The sequence below is a fragment of the Pogoniulus pusillus genome, chromosome 3, assembly GCF_015220805.1.
Source record: "Pogoniulus pusillus isolate bPogPus1 chromosome 3, bPogPus1.pri, whole genome shotgun sequence".
Classification (NCBI taxonomy): domain Eukaryota; kingdom Metazoa; phylum Chordata; class Aves; order Piciformes; family Lybiidae; genus Pogoniulus; species Pogoniulus pusillus.
Genome location: NC_087266.1, coordinates 23152594 through 23172289, shown reverse-complemented (window position 1 = coordinate 23172289; position 19696 = coordinate 23152594). Strand labels below are relative to the sequence as shown.

General features: G+C 37.8%; 1 protein-coding gene across 6 annotated transcripts in view; it reads right to left on the bottom strand.

Annotated features, from left to right (window-relative positions):
• Nucleotides 1-963: 963 nt before the first annotated feature.
• The window catches only part of PAN3 (poly(A) specific ribonuclease subunit PAN3), an 85931-nt gene continuing 67198 nt past the window's right edge, over nucleotides 964-19696 (bottom strand). For 2 of the 6 annotated variants that reach the window (XM_064172496.1, XM_064172490.1), the window contains exons 14-20: nucleotides 18689-18854; nucleotides 18233-18320; nucleotides 12207-12346; nucleotides 11266-11395; nucleotides 7816-7880; nucleotides 6857-6995; nucleotides 964-3955 (exon numbers count right to left, since the gene is read on the bottom strand). In XM_064172496.1, coding sequence (XP_064028566.1) covers nucleotides 3815-3955; nucleotides 6857-6995; nucleotides 7816-7880; nucleotides 11266-11395; nucleotides 12207-12346; nucleotides 18233-18320; nucleotides 18689-18854 — 869 coding nt within the window. In that variant the 3' untranslated portion in view covers nucleotides 964-3814. Of the gene's footprint in view, nucleotides 3956-4394; nucleotides 5720-5781; nucleotides 5802-6856; nucleotides 6996-7815; nucleotides 7881-8997; nucleotides 9357-11265; nucleotides 11396-12206; nucleotides 12347-18232; nucleotides 18321-18688; nucleotides 18855-19696 lie in introns of those variants that run through there. The other 4 variants (XR_010308626.1, XM_064172504.1, XM_064172515.1 and 1 more) reach the window with 4 other exon arrangements.

The following is a 19696-nucleotide window of genomic DNA, read 5'->3' as shown; positions in this document are numbered from 1 at the left end:
TTCACACTATGTAAGCATGCTCAGGATAGGACAGGAATGGGAGATTCTACCCCACCACTAAATCTCCTCTCACTTTTGCCAATTAACAGAACAAAAAATAACTCTGGAAATGCAGTTCTAGTGATCCCACATGCAAATTCTCAGAGAAAACAATGGAGTTGGTTATTGAGTAAAACAGCTCACTCAAACAAGTCGAAAGGGCACTTTAACAGAGTTCTGAAAATTAGGGCTTGTCCACTAAAGCAGATATGATCTGACAGAAGTAGATGGGACTGGGGAGTGAAGGAAATGTGTACAGTGCAGTTCTAGTCAACAACATCTGTAAGTTTCAGGACACCTGGCAAACTTTAAATGCACTTTGTGACTGAAAATTGTTTAAACTCTGCCTCGCAGACAGTGAAAGCAGACGAAATGTGATAGAATGAAACAACACACTTGAGCGTGTGCAGAGAAGGGCGACGAGGCTGGTGAGAGGCCTTGAGCACAAGCCCTATGAGGAGAGGCTGAGGGAGCTGGGATTGGTTAGCCTGGAGAAGAGGAGGCTCAGGGGTGGCCTTATTGCTGTCTACAACTACCTGAAGGGTGGTTGTGGCCAGGAGGAGGTTGCTCTCTTCTCTCAGGTGGCCAGCACCAGAACGAGAGGACACAGCCTCAAGCTGCGCCAGGGGAAATTTAGGCTTGAGGTGAGGAGAAAGTTCTTCACTGAGAGAGTCATTGGACACTGGAATGGGCTGCCCGGGGAGGTGGTGGAGTCGCCGTCCCTGGAGCTGTTCAAGGCAGGATTGGACGTGGCACTTGGTGCCATGGTCTAGCCTTGAGCTCTGTGGTAAAGGGTTGGACTTGATGATCTGTGAGGTCTCTTCCAACCCTGATAAATACTGTGATACTGTGAACAGTTGTGGTATCAAAGTTTCAAAGCCCCACAATCCAACTTCAGCACTTCACACTGTCGAGATCAGGCCATGTTATTTCTGGTATTCTTTATTAAAAATACTGCTGTACACATGAAGAATGAAAACAGGATTAAAGATGAGTAACACATATCGGGATCATGACATTAGAACTTAACATACTGGTGCTTTTTAGGGGAAGCAGTTGACACCCGAATTACTGAAACAAGGGCAAATCAAAAAATACATAGGTACCCTCAACAAAATATTTACAATATAGTAAATACAGCAACAGAATTTAAAACAGGTACAAAAATTAAAATGACCAACATCAGATGATTTCAAAGGTTGCCCCTTCTGTGCTTTTAGCTGTAAAAAATAGGAAGGTAAATTTCTCATCTGGGAGGGCACATCCTGGTGGCGCTTCTTTTTAAATACAGATACACAGTTCTTCCTATGAACGGATCACCTACAACGTTAGGACAACCTTCTAAAAGGAATTAAAATGGGGTAGAAGGGCTCTCCCCCTCCACCCCCCCCCCCCAAAAAAAAACACCCAAGCTGAACTTCAGACTGTTCAAATCATTCCCAAATATCGATCAAGCAAAATAAATAGAAAACAAAGCTCAACTTGTTTTTTTTTTATTTTATGTATTTCCTGACACCAAATATTTTCTGGCTGACGTTAGGTATGAAAACTTTGTAGCTGTCCATCTTTTTATTTTGAAACCAAGTCCTGAGGTTACTAGGGGCTGAAGCAAACTGACGTTATGCAAATACACACAGGTTCGCAATTTAGACATGTCTTGCAGAGGGTGGTTTGCTGGTCTAAAAAGGATGAGAATTCAAGCCCTATTTTACCCCTGCCTTAAACTTTCACAAAATATTGGTCCACAAATTAAATTTTCAAAGGTTCCCAAACCCCAAAACTGAACAGATGATCCCCTTTCATTTTCAAAGAAAACAATACTGGAAAAAACCTCAGCCCGCTTATAAATTAAGCATTTCATATTTCTTCTAGAATACAAGTACTTCTGTTTTGTACAAAAGAATTACAATATGATTTGTCAAAAAACATATAAAAGACAGCTGCTCTTCCTCAAATACATGAGCTAATGATAAAAGACTGTTTTGCATGTTCACTTCTCAAAGTTCCTGTTCCTTTTATATTAAAAAGAACATTCTGGCAACTGTTATCGTTTGAATATTAAACATTATGTTCCTTTTAAAATTCATTCGATCAAATGCAACAATAATCGATTTTTAAACTCAACAACTGATGCTACCTAATGTGGGTTCAACCACATCTTCTAAAATGTGTAAAGCATGTCCCTAGTCTTCAAAGCTTTCGATGTGAAGAGAGTTGCTTTTTGTCTTGATGCAAGTCTCAAGGCGGAGAATCGTTTTAAAGCTTATAAAAGTGGACAGAGAAATATTAAAAACTTCTCTGAAAACTACAAATATTGACAATTATTAAAATTGATGTCAGTAACATCAGTTGCAAGTGCTTAAGAGTCTGTCCTGACCTTTTCAGTTTCCACATTTTCTTCATGGTGAGCACCCAGTGCTATTAAAACATTCAGTGCTGGGAAAAGATAGATACAGTCTTCACTACTGCTTTAAGAAAGGAAATTCCTACATATTTGGCAGTCTTCAGTATCAAAGTGTAGGTGTTTAACTAGAAATCCCACGAATACCCAAGTTTGGAGATAACTGCATGTCCAAATATTAGAAAGGTAATTGAGGAGGAAAATTCCAGACTTTTGAGACTGAATTAACTTCAGGAATATTCATGTGTTGAGTACTATCAAAAGTAGTATTACTTTGGGCTAAGCAGTGACTGCAAAGGCACAGCAGATCATTATCCCTCCAGATTCAGGCTGTAAAACTTGGAAAGCTCTTGATGCCAGACAACTGCTGTGTTTAGTTAATCTTCTTTTAACAGTGTCTTTGTATCTGTATCCAGTGTAGCGTACCATAATAAAGCTGTGGTTCAAAGAACAGAACTTTATACAAAAAAATTATACTGTAAATAACCTAAAGTAATACACTCCTGAAACTTCAGGCATTTAAACAATTTCTTAAAAAAAAAAAAAAAGAATCTATTAAAAAAATTGCATAAATGTAAATGCTTCTGACTAGCAGGAAAAGGTACAAACAGTTTGTAAAAGGCGCTGGTTGTGTTTAGAGCAGGTTTGATATGCTCCATAAATTAGAGATGTTTCCCATCATGCTGTTTTCGTCACTTGGCTTAGACAAAGTTTAAATCAAATGGTAGGGGACTGACTTTCCACTTTTGTCAATTCACTGACACTTCTTCACTGGACTGGTTTGAAAAGGTTTTGCCTTCTCACGTTTCTTTGAGCTAACAGTGGGTGGCATACAGAGCTTGCATACAACACACTTTTACAGAGGTTACGAACTAAATGGTCGTCAACAGAACACAATTTCTATCAAATTATTTACCTGGTCCTTTATGCTATTCTGGGTGCAAATAATATAAAAAATGAATAGATTTTGCTATATCCTCAGTGACAAAAATGTATCCCAGAAATGTCCTTGCAAAGAGTTTCCCTTAAGTATACAATGTGGCAAAACTTCAGAGATCAGAAAAGTCTTTAAAAAATTAAAATTAGTGCATATACAAGTGGAAAAAATAAAAGCAGGAACATCATGCACCTGATGTGTTCCTTAATCTAAAATAAATTCTTCACAGATAAAGCCTCCAATGGCAGCCTTAGCTCTAAGATAAGTGAAACATTCTTCCCTTCAAGTAACAGTGTACCTGACTGAAGTGCAAGCAGCTTTGCTCATCTCCTGTTTGTTTCCCAAATGTGAAATGAGATGACAACAACAATTCAGCTGTAGTGCAATTTGCTATTGGTTAAGTTCCTCAGCAATGTCCTGCATGCTTTCAGCAAATACTACAACTGACCATTTGCGGCTGCAATCAGTTCTTGAAAAGTATTTTCAAAGCAGCGTTTTAAATCGCTGTAAGTTACCACAAGTACACTCTTCTCATCTCTGGAAATGAGGCTTATTTTTTCTGGCACACCAGCATCTAACTGTAACAAGAATGCAAAAGATAAAATAAAAGAAGTGTGAAAGAAATGGCAAAACATTTCCCCAATAACAAAAGCAATCAATGTCTTGGTGAGTACATTGTTGTGGTGCGGTTCAAATCTGCTAACACCACAGAAAGGAAGGATCTGAAACCCGCCACAACAAAGGACTTGCCAAAAATTGAATTGAGACATTTTGGTCTTCACCTGATGGACATTCCAGACCTTTGGACTAGGTTACCATTGTTTTCTTCCCTTTCCATACAGCTAATAATCCTGCAATGCTATCTTTCCCTGTGCAGAAAACCCTCCATATAGCTCCTGATGAAGGCCACATTTGACATTACATTTACACATAACAATCTACAAACCATTACACAGGGTAGGTGAAGTACTTCTTGCCCACTCTAAAATAATGGATGAACCTGTCTCAGGTAGGAAAACTGGTTTTGGAAACAGAGTAGGTCATAAGATGAATGACACATCTTATTCCTTACTTCAAAAAATATGACCTAGTTATAATCATTAACAAATAGATAATTCAGGGTTAAAGTCTCCTCCACATTTCCTTTATTCTGACTTCAGTATTCAAAAATGCACATTACACTACATACTTTAGACATGTACCACTAAATGTCAATTTGGAAAAGAGCAATATCCTAGTTTACATGCTGGTTTATCTTCCAACATTACATCTTACGTGCTCATCACTTTGCAAGAAACAGCCAGTGGAGAACTGTCAGACTTGTGCATCTCTCTGTTTCAGTCAATAGAGTGATATTTCCAAATACTCCACACTACAAACGTTCTTGGCCCAATACAGAAGGTGTGACACAGACAAGCTGGATATGACACCATTGAGACCATCTTTGGAAATACAACCCAAGTAAGATTAAATGAATGTCTTATAATGTTGTACTGAATAGCAGAAGAGGATTAAATTTGCAGGAATGTTCTACTAGCTGCTATTGGGAGCAACGTATCCACTTAGAAATTTCTTGTATTTGTGTTCTAAAATAATGTTCTGAGCATGACCTTATAAGCTGGAACCTCCTGAATTTAAAGTTCTTGCTTTGTAAATGGCTTCAGGACAAAGACAAGCCAACTGGCTTTTATCACAACTGAAGTATTGGTCAAGTATTATCTACTCTTCCACAAATCAGTGAATTACCTTCCTGAACATAAGATATGGAAGATCTGTGTTTAAGAAAGTCTCACAGCTAACTACAAACATCAACATTTATGGCTGCCTTTCTCTCCTCCTGTGGAGGAGAGTATCTCCTCCACAGGAGGAGATAAAACAGTATCTCAACTGAAAAGATCCCCAAAACATCAAATTGGGGAAAAAAAAAAGTTTGGTTGTTTATTTTTTTAACAAGAACCCAACAGAGTAATTTTCATTCAGAAGGAAGAATTTCTGACCAGATCAGGAAAGCCCAAATAACCACTTCTACTAGTGTATGCTACAGGGTCAGAAATGTTTTTTAGAGTGTATTTCCAAAGTAAAGTTCTGTAAGCTTCACATTTCTTGTGTGCTGAACCCACAACCACAGAAGAGAAGAGTCTCCATTTATAAATGTTCACAACTTAACTTTTTAGAACAAGGCATTCTTTGACACCAGCTCTTACCTGACCTATGATTTCAGGACTGTCCCCTCTTGCTACAGTACTGTACAGGTCACTGCTTTCAAATCATGATGGCATTTCACTGCCTATTTGAATATCAACATGCTTTCTTTCTGATTTAGCCTCAATCCCTTTAATGTCCTTTTTAAAGTGATTACAGACACCAACAAGACAAAAAGGAGGTTAAAGAAATGCACAGCAGTGGTCTGATAGGAGATTAGGCCTTCAGAAAAAGATTGAACTGTGGTTAAGTCAGTTATCACATGTCAAAAAATCTGAATATATTAATTTTTTTTAAGAAAAGTAAGTTAACTATCTTAATCCTAGGGGAAAAAAATAATAGCCTCTAAAACTAGATACTGTCAGTAACTCTGTCAACATTCTCTACAGCATGAATGGAATGATCAAGCAGCTACAAACAACCCAACCAAAATGACAAGAGGCAAAAAAACCCACAAAACAAAAGGGAGGACTAAGTAGCACAGTAGCATCTTCAGCTCCTATGAATTATTGACCTTTGGCAATCAACGTAAGCTAAAAGCTCATCTGCTAATAAAAAAAAATCTGAAAATCGGCTCATGTAGCTTTTTACTTTATCAAGCAAAACAAGTTCTATAACTACTGAAGGTATCATGTGTCTCCTGCTATTAACCATGCCAGTTAAAATTTTGCTAGTGATGCAGCTCGTACAAAATATAAACAGGTTTGTTAAGTCGACCTTGGAGAACGGAGACGCTGGGGAACATGATCAGAAGTGGACGCAACATTAAGTCACAGAAATTTTCTAGCATTGTCCTAGGTGGTAAGGATTCGGCAGATTTCTATTGCAGTTTCCCTCCTGTCTCCTACTCTGGTTAGCATGGCTTAGGAATGGATCCTCCTGCCTTTCTGAACATCTTTTCCGGTAAGTATTATCAATAGAAGTCTCTCCCAGTTAAGGGGGTTTTATGGATCCTTTATGCTGTATTGAAAGACCAGAGTAGCATAAAGGGACCAGCACTGCTTATCCACAGTATTCAATGCATTCTAGGATAAGTTAATACTGTATCTCATGCTGTATTACTGAATTCCAAGTTTTAATATTAATGTACTAAGTTTAAAATATCTACAAATGTTTGATTATTAGCTTAGTGATTATATTTTTTCAACCCAATCAAGGGGAAAATAATCATGAATTAAATCGTCATTAACCTGCCAATGCCAACTTCCTTCAAAGTAGAATATTATTTTAAAGAAAGTTAACTCCAGTTTTTAAAAGCTAACCCAAGTACAGTGTACCTTGTTAAGACATGAGATAATGTGACTGAGGTCAATCCAAGGAGTACCCGCTTCTGTCACCTGATGGAAAAGGTGATCTCGAAAGAGCTTTAGTAAATACCTGTCTCCTGTTTCTGACCACGTTGGGTCCTTCTGAAACCTGGTGTAAGACAAAGGCTCATGTTAAATCTCAGAAAGTAATAAAAAACCCAGAAGCTGAAACAAAAAAATAAGAGCAACCCACCTCAACATCCAAACAACAAACACACACAAAAAACCCCAAACCACTGAAAAACAAAATTCCTATGTATACAAGACTCTTTGAACAGTAACCTTAATGCTCTGCTAAGGTTTTATAATTTGCACTTAAGTTACAATCTCCTGCCTGCCACAAACAGAAGGTAACACATTCAAAGTTTCTCAGCTGCTAAAGTATCCAAAGTTAATGCCTACCAAGCACCACAGAAAAGTAATAGAAAAAAGCAGGAGTTGTCTTCAACAAGATTCATGTGCAAATGTTAGAAGCCAACATGACAAACATCTGCAAGTCTACTCAATAAGAGGGAAAATAGATCATGAACAGTTTGTTTTTATGTAGTAGCTGGTAAAAAATAAGCTTAAAATTAAATTGGTTTAATAGCAACATCTACACCATTTTCTACAGCTAAAGCAAGCTAGGAATTTCCTCCAAAAACTACTGTCACTTACAATAGACTGTTATAAGAGACCATTATAAGAGACCAAACTGGGGGGAAAAAAAGGCAACTTTGGAATTTCTATTTGTAGCCTTCTCTTCCTTCTCTTTTATTTAAACTGTGGTCAAAGTTGCTTTGTTTGATTTTTCTCAAGGCTTCTTAAATTTCCATTTCTTCAGGAGCAAAATACGAAGAAAACATTCAAGTTAAATTTTTAAGTGAAGAAATCTTGCACTTCAAACTGGGTTTTACATAGTCTGCACCATGAAAATAAGCATGTCTTACTCTGGCCTCTCATTGATTGTTCCCAGTTTTGCTAGAAGCCTAAACAATCTTCCGTTTTGCACCTCCTAGAAAACAAGAAACAGGTTACTAAAGTTTCCAAAACAATAAAACTGTGAGACTTATTTGCAAAACAAGTAATAAGTATTACATATACAACTACATAAAAAAAGGTTTTCCCATAAAATGCCATTAATTACAATGATTTATTCACTCAAATCAAACAGTATTTTTTTTCCCCAGAAAGAGATGGAATGCACAGTATTGTGTATCTGTAGCCCGATGCTCATTTTAGCACTTCATATTCAAATTACCATGGAGAGATTTAAAAACTGTCCCAGCAGGAACTAGATTCAAGCAGTCTACTACTTTGTGGAAGCATAAGTCTGATCTCTGGCCAGTCTATACTTACAGGTATGGTAAAATATAGTAAGTTTAATATGAACATGTCAATATTCTTGATAACAGTTATAAAAACTTGTGCTAGTTTGAAGCAGGCTAGAATGTTTTGGTGAGAAGAACTAGATTACAGGCTGCAGAAGGAAAACAATGGTGATGTCTACTTCCCTCATAGGCCTGCTGAGATGTATAGGAACAAGAAATAAAAACACAGATAACCACTCTCACTTAGGCTGCTGGCTGAGCTGCATCTTACTCTCTAAGCTCACCCAGCATTTTGGACTAATCCACTTTGCTTCCTAACCCCCTGGCTGAACCTCCATTCTTCCTTGGGACTGGGGTAAGGTTGAGAGGGGTAGAGGGAAGGTGAAGCGGTGGTTGGGAGCCCCTCCTGGGGACTCAGGTTTTTGGGAGGGGAGTTGTGTTTCTGTATTACCTTTTATCTTGTATATTTCTGTATATTCTGTAAATATCTGCTTGTATATTGTGCTAGCTGTAAATAATAAGCTTCATTCATATTTCCAGAGCCAGCTGAGTCTAGTCCGGGTGATTTCCAAAGTGTTGGGGGGCAGGGAACACTCAAACCATCACAAAACTTGTGGAAGTATATGGTATAATACTTTATTTCAGGTAAAAGATAAGGAATATAATCTATCAGATTTGTTTTTCAGAAATGCTTTGAAGGCCATTATTGGTCAATTTTTAGTAAAAGTATCAGAATAACATTCAAATTAACATTATTTTAAATATAATTTTGAAACAAAATTTTCAAAAAATGTAGGGTTAAAGTACAAATTCTGAGTCCATCTATGACAGATAAAGCAGTGAAAAACAGAAAAGACAGAACATTAGAATTACAGTTGTGTGGTATTTTAAGGCTTATTGGAAAACTCCACTAAGAGAAATTGGGATTTTGCTGAAAGCTCAGTGCAGAATGTAATTAAATGAGATCACTGAATGTGAAAGAACAGTAATGATAAAGTCTATATCATTCACTGGTTTGCTAATGGGTATAAACAGCCAATCTATAAACAGTTTCTCTCTCTTGGCTTTTGGGGACTGGTTCTGTCACTGTTCCTTCGCATCTCTAACTCCTTTGCTAACATTTTCCAGCTAACACATGAGCCTTGCTGGTTGTTTTCTGTCTGGGGAGAGAGAAAAGGGTGGTGTTGGCCCCTTCTGGACTTTGAGGAGGGGGAAGATTGTGTTTCTGTGTTAATTCCAAATGGTATATAATTGCAAATACATGTAAATATATTTTGTATATATACTTGTAAATCTAGCTTTGCCATAAAATAGAGCTTTATCTTATTTCAAGCTGAGTTGCTCTGGTAAATTTATTGGGGAGAGAGAGGTTCCCAACCTACCACAAGATGCTTGGAATAAATGCAGTTGAAAAAAAATATTTCATACATCTTTCCTAATTACTTAGGATATAATAAAAGGAGTCACATCCTAGCTTACATGACACTGTGGATTAATCTTTTGCTTAAATAAAAGCTGCTCAAAGCTGGCAGGAAAAAGTTTTTCTCTTGATACTATCCATATTCTCCAGTGGCCCAGCTGTCCAACATTATTCGTGCTATGCTGCATCTCATCCCATGCATGATTTTATAGATTTCAAATTAATTCAGACTGGAGTAGATTCCTGTGCATAGCTGGATAAAATAGGTATGTCAAGGTGGTAAGCTTGACCTCAGACCTATTTGCAAGACTTCTATTACTGGTCTAGAAACACAGAGCAGGAAAGTTTGTACCACAACAGTAGCTACACTTAAATACGAGGCAAGACTTACATTGTGCAGATAGCAGAGATCTATACAACCTCCAAATGTTTTGGTATGTGGCCAAACACACAAAAGTTAAAATCACATCTATATGAATGCAGCTTTGCAGATTCCCAGTCAATGATGATGCAGCTGAGCAAATAACACTGGCACTAAGTCTGCAGGCGGCCTCTCTGCAGGCTTGGCAGCCTGTAAGGCAGGGAGCTCTTCCACAGAGTGGATTAGAGAACTTGAAAGACTGAGGTTTTGTGACTTACAGATGATGGGAATATTAAGGTGTGGAAGCAAAGGGAGAGCATAACAGGAGTCAATGCTCTGTGAAATGTGTTACAGGAGTAACAAAAATAATCATCGCTTCAAGAATACCAAGTAAAGTACAAACAAACCACTTTCAGCATGATAGATCTCAAACATAGAGATGACTGTGTGCTTGGAGAACATGAGGAAAAACATCATATATGCTAGTCTTGTTCTAATACTCTGAGGCAACAATGAAGAGGCTGTACCAGGCTAGGCTTAAAGAATACTGAAGCTCAGACTTTATTGAGGATGTGGTAACTAGCAACTGCAATTTATCACTGCCAGGTAAACAGCTCTTGCCAAACTGGGGATTATGCAACAGGCTGGACTTGCAGTGAGTCTGTTCAACTGCTAAAGACACCTTCTACAGCAAATCTGACTGAAAATGTGGACTGCTTAATGATGATCACAGGATAACCTCTGTCTTTGTTATGGGAAAAGATCCACCAGCACAACTTTGTGCACACACATTAGGCCACCTTAACATGAAATTATCTTAAACATCAGCAGCCTGACAGAACAGGCTCACATCATCTAAAGCCCTGCATGTGAAATAGATACTGCCTACAGCTCTTTGCCTCTGATAGATTTCAGTATCTTTCACTAAGGAGGGAAAAAGTGTTACCCAACCAGCCATTGGTAGAAAAATTAAGGCAACTAGCTTAGATCCCAAATGAAGACACACAATGGCAAGGAATCATGGGACTTGATTAAATCCTTCAAAACTTAATATCCTATCCCACATCTCTATAGAATGATGAAAGCTTCTCTATGGTATCACAGTCATATTAGAATACCCTATGACCAATGGCTTCTAAGGAGCAGACACCGTAAGGCTCAAAGTTCTCAAGTTTACAGGCAGATTACTTAGATTGCTAAGCAAACAAAAGGAACACGACTGGCTCAAGGTATAGCTGTAGGAATACTAACTACAAGTCTTCCTGTAGGGGTTACTAAAATGACTTACTTTTGCAAGGTCTTCCTCTATAACATCATTTCGCATCTGAGCAGCATCCAACTGAGTATAGAATCGTGCACCGATCATTGGCATGATATCATTCACACTGCGAAGCCTGTTTTGGTCGGTCAGCAAATACCTGCCAAGATATCCCCACACCCAGAAACGATCACTTAAACATGCTTCACATGCCACAGAGACCATTCTGTTGTGATTTTAGAACTAGCATGATGTCTAGTTGATACACAAAGTTGGCAATTGCAGTGTTATTAACAGAAAAATGTATGTTAACTTACATGCATACATCTAATAAGCTACTTCACAAGGAAGTACTTTACTAGGAGTACACTTTCACAGAACTATACAGCTCACCCAACTCAAACACCAAGAACATACTCAAAAAGAGGAGATGTGAACACTGAGATTGTAACGCAACTGGTTTTTCAGTGAGGGAAAGGCTTGAGATGTCTACTTTTACCTCTTAGGCTGCAAGAGGGGAAAGGCTGACTATACTCAGGAACAACTCAAAATAATGTGCAGCCAAGAAAAATAAGCACCCAACCTTTTGGCCAAAATGTCAATGTGTCTGTTTCTCAATGCCTTCTGAAACTGCATGATAAGGCTAGCATATTAGTATGGGAGATAACAGGTAATGAAGCCCAGTATTGAAGGCAACTTAAAGTCCTTGTTTTCTTTAAGCTTCTAATTCTTATTGGGAGCTTTAAAAGCACTTAGAAATGACAGAACATTGCTTTCATAAGATACAGAATAAAAATACATATTATAAAAGCAAACACTAAGTTACAGTGTTTAAAAATGCACTGACTGTGCAGACAACTCAATGACAGTAGTTCTATCTGTAATCTCCATCTAAAAAGACCACCTGACATTCTCATTTGTATGGTACCAAAAAAGTAGTTGTCTTTAAAAGATTTATTAAGCAAACTTACAAAATCAGATTCTTCAGATCAGAGGAATAGTTGATTGTCACCAGTTCCATTGCTTTTTGCAAATTCTCTCTCTGAATTCCTGATAAAGAATTGCAAGCCAAAGCCAACACAACTTTCCCCAGGGAGATCAGATCTGCTTGCTAACAGGGAAAACACACAGATACAAGATTCTTAGCATAGACAAATGTTATCTGTGGTACTAGACGGTGTTTAAAAACAGACAGGTCTTCAATAACCTTAGAAGAATTAGAGCAATCAAATTAAATGCTATTCAAATACATTCGATTATGATTCAAATGAGTTCAATGACTGTCCAAGCTCCAGTAGTTATAATCAATTTCTAGGTAATTGAATTGTCTCTGAATGTTCAATATTTACCTATTTTTATCTGAAGGACAGCACCAGGGAGAAATCTTGTGTAGTGATTGTAAGCTCTGCAAAGAGGTTCTCCTAACCACCCACCTGCTCACTCCTGATGAGTCAAGGAGTTGGTGGCAAATAGAGCAAGTCTTCTCAATATGAGATGCAGAAATTCCCATCAAGGATTATTTGTTAAAACCCAACAGCATTTACTGGACTTGAATTTTTTCACACTGGCCATCCAATCTGAAATACACACTGGATTCCAGCTCAAAGACTTTAATCTCTGATGGCCAATGCAAAAAGACATCAACTGCCTGAAATAACTAGATGGGAACAGGCCTGCTTGGCTGACAAGTTGAGCAGTATCTCATTTTATGAAGAAATACTCAGCATTAGAGGACACAGCCTCAGGCTGCACCAGGGGAAATTTAGGCAGGAGGTGAGGAGAAAGTTCTTCACTGAGAGAGTCATTGGACACTGGAATGGGCTGCCCGGGGAGGCGGTGGAGTCGCTGTCCCTGAGGCTGTTCAAGGCAAGATTGGACATGGCACTTGGTGCCATGGTCTAGCCTTGAGCTCTGTGGTAAAGGGTTGGACTTGATGATCTGTGAGGTCTCTTCCAACCCTGATGATACTGTGATAACTAAACACTTTCCTTGGAAGTAGAATTGTTCTGAAATGACGAATGTTGCATGCAGGCTGCTTTGCCACAACAGAGAAACCTGACAATTTTAATACCATCACCAGAAATTATTTTGAAAAGCTATACCAGATTTTAAATCCCATCCCTATGAACAGGAACCTAATTCAGTATCAGCAAAGACTGATTCTTTCCATGGAAAGGCTTTTAGCTACACACAACTTGACCAAACTTTAAACACCTGCAGCTTTCCATGCTGGATGCCCCCTTCAGACTGAACTTAAGAGTAAGCTAAAGATACAAATTTACTATTTCCCTGATTTTTTTTTCTGAGAAACGTTTTTATACAAGTGAAGAAGTGAAAGCTATTAATTATTGAGAAAAATCAGCTCCAGAGCCTAGAGCAAGGCTTTGCTGTTTAGCAGAGACCAGAGTCATAAAAGGAATACCCCTTCTGTCATTTCCATAAGAAAGGACAGAAATTTGGCAGCACTGCAATATTAAAAGTTCTGATGACAATTTGGCAGCTTCAGAGAAGTGCCACGATGGTGAATGTGCCACAGCTCCTCACAGTTCTTCCACCCAGAGGGGTAACCGTGTTTGTTGCCTCTGAATGAAGTAGCTGAGCAGTACCTTCTCTGCAGTCACATCTACTAGGTGTTGTGGGACAACAAAAAAATACTTTAAAGTCTCTCAATGTTCCTGTTGTTTCTCTATCAAGTATGATTAAGCAGCATGCCTCACAAATGGATACGCAACACTGCAGAAGTTCAAGATCATGGTTCCTTTGTAGCCAATGAAAACAGAAAATGAGACAGAAATAAGAAGGATAAAGTGAGGAGAAAGAGATGGGCTGGCATTTGCTAGTTTCCTAAGGAACCAGGAATTCCTAAGTATCAGCATTCTTTTGTACTTTGGTAAAGAGATGAACCAGAGAAACAACAGTCTTTTTGGTGAGAAATCACTATCAAGCAGTCAATTTGAGTAGCGAAGGACACTGCCATGGCACTAAACAGAGGAAACCTGCTGATGCAGTATCACTACAGTGACACATCACCTAGAACCTTTTCTCTAGAAGAATTATCTATTTGTATTATCCATAATCTTTTTTTTCAGAAGCCCCCTATCTTATCTTTAGTACTTTCTGACTTTTAGTAATTCAGAAGGATGTATCCTATATAAATCCTCTCTCACAGAACCCTAAGACACTAAAGATGTACAACTTCAGGCAAGGCCCTATGAAAATGTAGACTTCCTTTACATAGACATTTTCATAATACAGATTGCATTTGGTTTTAAATATGGTTGTGAAAGAGCCTTCCCTTAACATCAGTCAGGAAATTCTAAATTCAAGCTTTGTTTTTTTTGAGCATTTGACTCAACCTTAATCTTTGTTTGTTTTACAAATTACATCTAATAGAAAAACTGGCTGAAGACACAACACACTGATGCAGCTTCAAATATATACACACACTTCAATTTACAGTGCTTAATCCGTTATAGTTGCAAAAGTGGCTTGAATTCATCCCACTAATCTAAGCAACTTGAAATTTCAAGTGATTCAGTTATGACTAACCATTTTAGGTGTCTGTAATTCTGCAAGACAATTCATAATTAGAGTGAGCTGAATTGCTCTCTGGAAATGCTTCGATGACAGCTGAAACCCTGAAAGAAAATGTTACTACAATGCCCAAAATGTTAAGTTTTCCAAGTGCACAAAGACAGACAGTAAGTTCTTCTAGGTGATAGGAGAGCCATAGAATATCTTGAGTAGGAAGTGATCAGGATTTATGGAAGTCAGATTCCTATTTTAGGAGGAACAGAACTACCATCCACTGACCAATTCTACCCATGCAGACAAGGCACACAACTTCTCAGAAGCAAGGGACACCATCCTTTCTCTAGGAAAGCAATTTGCATGTCTATTAAATCCTAAGCTCCTCTCTGGATTTTCCTGCTTCTAGGCAGAGAAAGATTAAAAGGAGGCACATAGGAACTACTACACTTCCTCAGAGCAGGGACATCAGATAAAAATGCTGTATTCCTGTAGAAGCCTTACTAGTGCAAGGTACAGATCAACATTGGGTACAACCATTTCCCTGTTTATACTCCGTATCACATTTTGCACATTTCTATGGATCACAACAGTAGCTTTTGCCACAGATCTGCCAGAAGACTCTTGCTATGCTAACTATGAGCAATGGCCAAGTTGATTCTCAGCTTCAAGAAACAGCTTTACACCTTTTAAGTGCAGGCTGCCTTTAGTCCAAAAATGTACCTTGCATTCAGCTAGTGACCACTTAATTAGCAGTTCTATTCATAACTGTAATCTGTACCAGCCTATCATTTTATCTCCTGGAAACTGTACTAGGAAAGATGTTATCAACATCTAGTTCACTGACAGAAATGTTAAATAGCATTAGACTGAAATCCAGCCCCTAGGAGATAAACTCTGAAACAGTCCTCTTCGCTAACGTCTCCCTGTTACGAAATGAATTTCAACTATGTCAGTGGGCAATCTAAAAGTTAACTGAACAGGTGCCCTTTCCCTTTTTTTAAGAGCATGTGCTACCGTGCCAAATGCACTAGAGATCTCAGCATTTCATACAGTTGGCTTTTCAGACACACACATAAGATCACTGGAAGTTATTTTTTGTAAGATACATTTTCCATTAACTCTTTGAAACTGACATTTTTGGTTTTATCCTTTTTCACTTGGACCATTATCGGTTCATCTACTCTACAGTTCTGTGGATTCACTTACCCTTCAAGTTTTGGAATTACCCTTAGAAGTCCCTCTCCACATTTCTACTTTTTTTTTATTTTACTATTTTTTGTTTTAAAAGCCAATAGTAATACTTCAGATGCCTCTCTAGCTAGTTTCTTTAAATTTGTGGAGATGAATGTGAAAATTATTTTGGTTTGTTAAATTAAAAATATTTACTTCAAGCAACAGTCATCTTACAACCCTTCTTAAATCAATAAAATGTATGTCTTCATTTCATATGGAGAAGACTCATTCTAAACATAGAAATATTTATTAAACCTTTTTACTGTTTTCTGCATCACCATTTACAGTTTTCCCTTGTAACTGACTGACAGGAGACTTAATGATTGCAAGGTGGGAATTAATGTGCTAAAACTCACACAGGTTTATCATCTTGTTTTAAATGCATGTGGGCATTCACATTTAAAATTACTACTACTTAGCCTCCCTTATTGTTGCCTTTATTTAACTCTTCGATGATCGCCTAAATGAATGTATTTAACACAGACTGTAAAGAACAATTGCATTCCTTTAACATAGTTCCTTGCTGTTCTGGCCAAACTCTTTCCTATCTACACTAACAATGGGAAGTAGCCAGAAAGTGACAAATGCTAACAAAAATATCTTCCTCCAATGAAGACAGCAACAAGGAAATGCATATGAGCTGGGCAGTAAACCAAGAGATAACCTACATTTTTAACTGTCACAGGAGTCCCAGAGGAATTCAGGAACTGGGTCATGGATGGAGAGGAAAAAGGACAAGCAGCAGCTGTTATTTTGTAATTTTATCTGGCTAGGGCAAACAAAGGTAAATGATGATAAATGACTCCTGAATTTCAAGGAATGAATTCAGTCCAGAATCTCTAAGGGAACAAAACATATAGTGAAAGCCTAGTCCTTCTAGAGGAAGTGACAGAAACAGAAAGCAGTGTTATACTTTTCTAAACTCCAGTTCACATCTTCCAAAAGACTACCTCTTTTCTGGTTTAGCAGTGTTACCTGGATAATTTGGATATTAACAATGTATAAAACATGCAAAAACATCCCCCCTAAACAAAACTAGGCATTACCAAGCAAGTTAGTTGCCAAGTGTTGGGCTGCTATGGTGGCAAATGCTTTTCACAGATTCGTTTACCTGCGAGTATTTTTAGATTTGTAACTCCAAGTACATTAAACATTTTGCTTTAAAATTACTTGAATGTCATAATATCTCAGGAGGATCTCTTTCGCAGCTGCAATTAAAATAAATTTGAAGAAGTATTTAGATTTTTAAAAAACAACCAACCTCATTACATTTTTAGGCATAGAATCCCTTACTCGCATGTATTCCTATCTTCTCAGCTGTTTTCCACTAAGTTATTACCCAAAGTCCATAGATATGGAGCTGAGGTGGGAAGAAAATCCATTTATTTACTACTCAAAAGTACACTGAAAACTGCTTTACTACAGCATTGAAAAAAAAACAACCCCAAACTTACTATGTGCATGGTCTCTCCAATAAGATAGCTTTTGCCTGGCCAAAGTTGAAACATTTCATTTATTACTGAAAGACTGAATGTGCAGTTCCCAGTGAATAAGCTCAATTAATGAAAATAAATTAAATCCAACTCCCTAATATAGCCTTTTGCTCCCATTATAGACAGAGTATGTGATGCCTGCTAAAGCTACAGAAAAATGCAGTTCTGTACACAGTGATGCTCCAGATGTCTGTGATAGTTCTTGTTAAGACTAAAGGGATTCTTCATTCAGGCATTATACAGAATCTGCACTTCAGAGAATGACAAGAGAGCACAGAAAAACTAGGAGCCTAAAATAAAGATATCCTACAATCTTTTAGGAGTGAGGAGAAGGCTTAAGTGCAATTATTTAAAAGACTTCTTACTCCTCTGTGAATAGGTATTCAACAAAACCTGAAACACTACTTTTTTGATCTCTAACACCATATGTAAGAATTCCTAAAGAAGGAGAAAAGTCTTATTTCCCCAACTGCTTCTGACTTTAGTTTGGTAAATACTAGCAATTTAACTTCTTTGGTGCGTTTGACAAAACTTTTGTAAGCAGAAGCTAGTGAAATGAACACTCACATTTCTAAACTACAAGCAGGTCTGAATAATGCCTGGCAGAATCAAGATCAAATCAGGAATGAAAAACCAGTGATTTAGAGACAGATACACTGAACTACAGTTTAATACTTGTCTTTCAAAAGGAATCAGCACTTCCCCTGCCAAATAACCAGTCTATGATGTTGTTGTCTTACCTGAAACTGAGCCATTAATGCCAGTGGATTATTTTGACTGTTGTCAAATGTCAAAACGTCAAAGACTCCAACACAATTAACTCGTAACCTTTAAGGAAAGGGGAGAGAAAAGGAAGAAGTGTCATTGAATTTTGTTGGTTACTCATTTTTTTCTCTAGCATTCATTGAATGCTTTGGTATGACAAAGTAACTAGTATTCAGCAAATTACTATGAAGCAGAAAACACCATCTGATAAAATGCAATAGACAGTCTTGAGTCTACAAACATATCAACGGATTTCTAATTGATTTGGAGTGGATCTGCACAGCGCTTTGAAGACAGTGCCTAAGTCTCCCCCAAATACATTTTAAAGTAACTTTCTTAAAACCACAGAACACTCTGCTATTTCTCTAACAGGTGCACAGTCAGCAGCTACCACGAATACAGATCACAGACAGAGCGGATGCTTGCATCACCTTGTTTTGCCGGTTACGAGAATCTTTGTTGGGTCCATAACTCGACATGCCAGTCCTGCCGTATGAATGGTCCGCAACGCAGAGCTGAGCTGCACTATATATGCCCATATCAAAGACTCTGGAAGCAAACCAGCATGCTGCCGTGGTAGAGGTCCATCATGCTGACCTAAAAGCAAAACATTGTAAGCATCAATAGAAGGCTACTCTGTAAAATCCAAACATTTTGAATTCGATAATTACCTCTCATATTTATTTCATCCAACTCATAAAAGTCTTTGTAAAGGCCTATCTGCTGTGCTTTCATGGTTGGTTTGGGGTGGATTTGTTGGGATTTGCTTGGTTTAGGTTGGGGTTTTTTTGGAAGGATACTGCATTTTAAAAGGATAGGAATTAATTATTTTTGTTCTCAAGTTTAGGAAAACCATGCTGATTTTTAAAGTTTACAATGAATAAATATAAAAAGAGCACTAGTTAGAAACTGCTGGTAGGAGGTACAGCAAAATATGCAAGAGTAAAAATGTCAGTATTCTCAAACAATGGACATATACCACAACAGCTGCAACAGATCACATTTTACCTTCTTTACTGCATAGAGATTTGTAAGTTAGATGTTCTCTATCATCTAGTACAAAAGTGAAAAACAAAATAATCACAAGCTACTTTCAAATTACATGGGCAAATCAGACTGGAAGATGTAGTGACTAAACATCACTGAATGCAACTTTACATATGTTCTGCTGTGACCCAACTCCCTAACAAGTCATTACTGCATGACCCTGTTCAATGGGCCATATCAAAGTAACGCATCACATCCCCTTCTAAATGGGTTTGCAGTCCTCCTTTCAAAAGCAAAACTAACTCTTCACAAACAGGCATTCAAACTCTATATTGCAAACAATATCCAACACTGAGCCAGAGACGATAAAAAAGTTACAGATAACAAATGTCACTTTTAGTAAGGAAATCTATCCACAGTAAGACATTGTCTCAGTTTTAGAAAAGATGGTA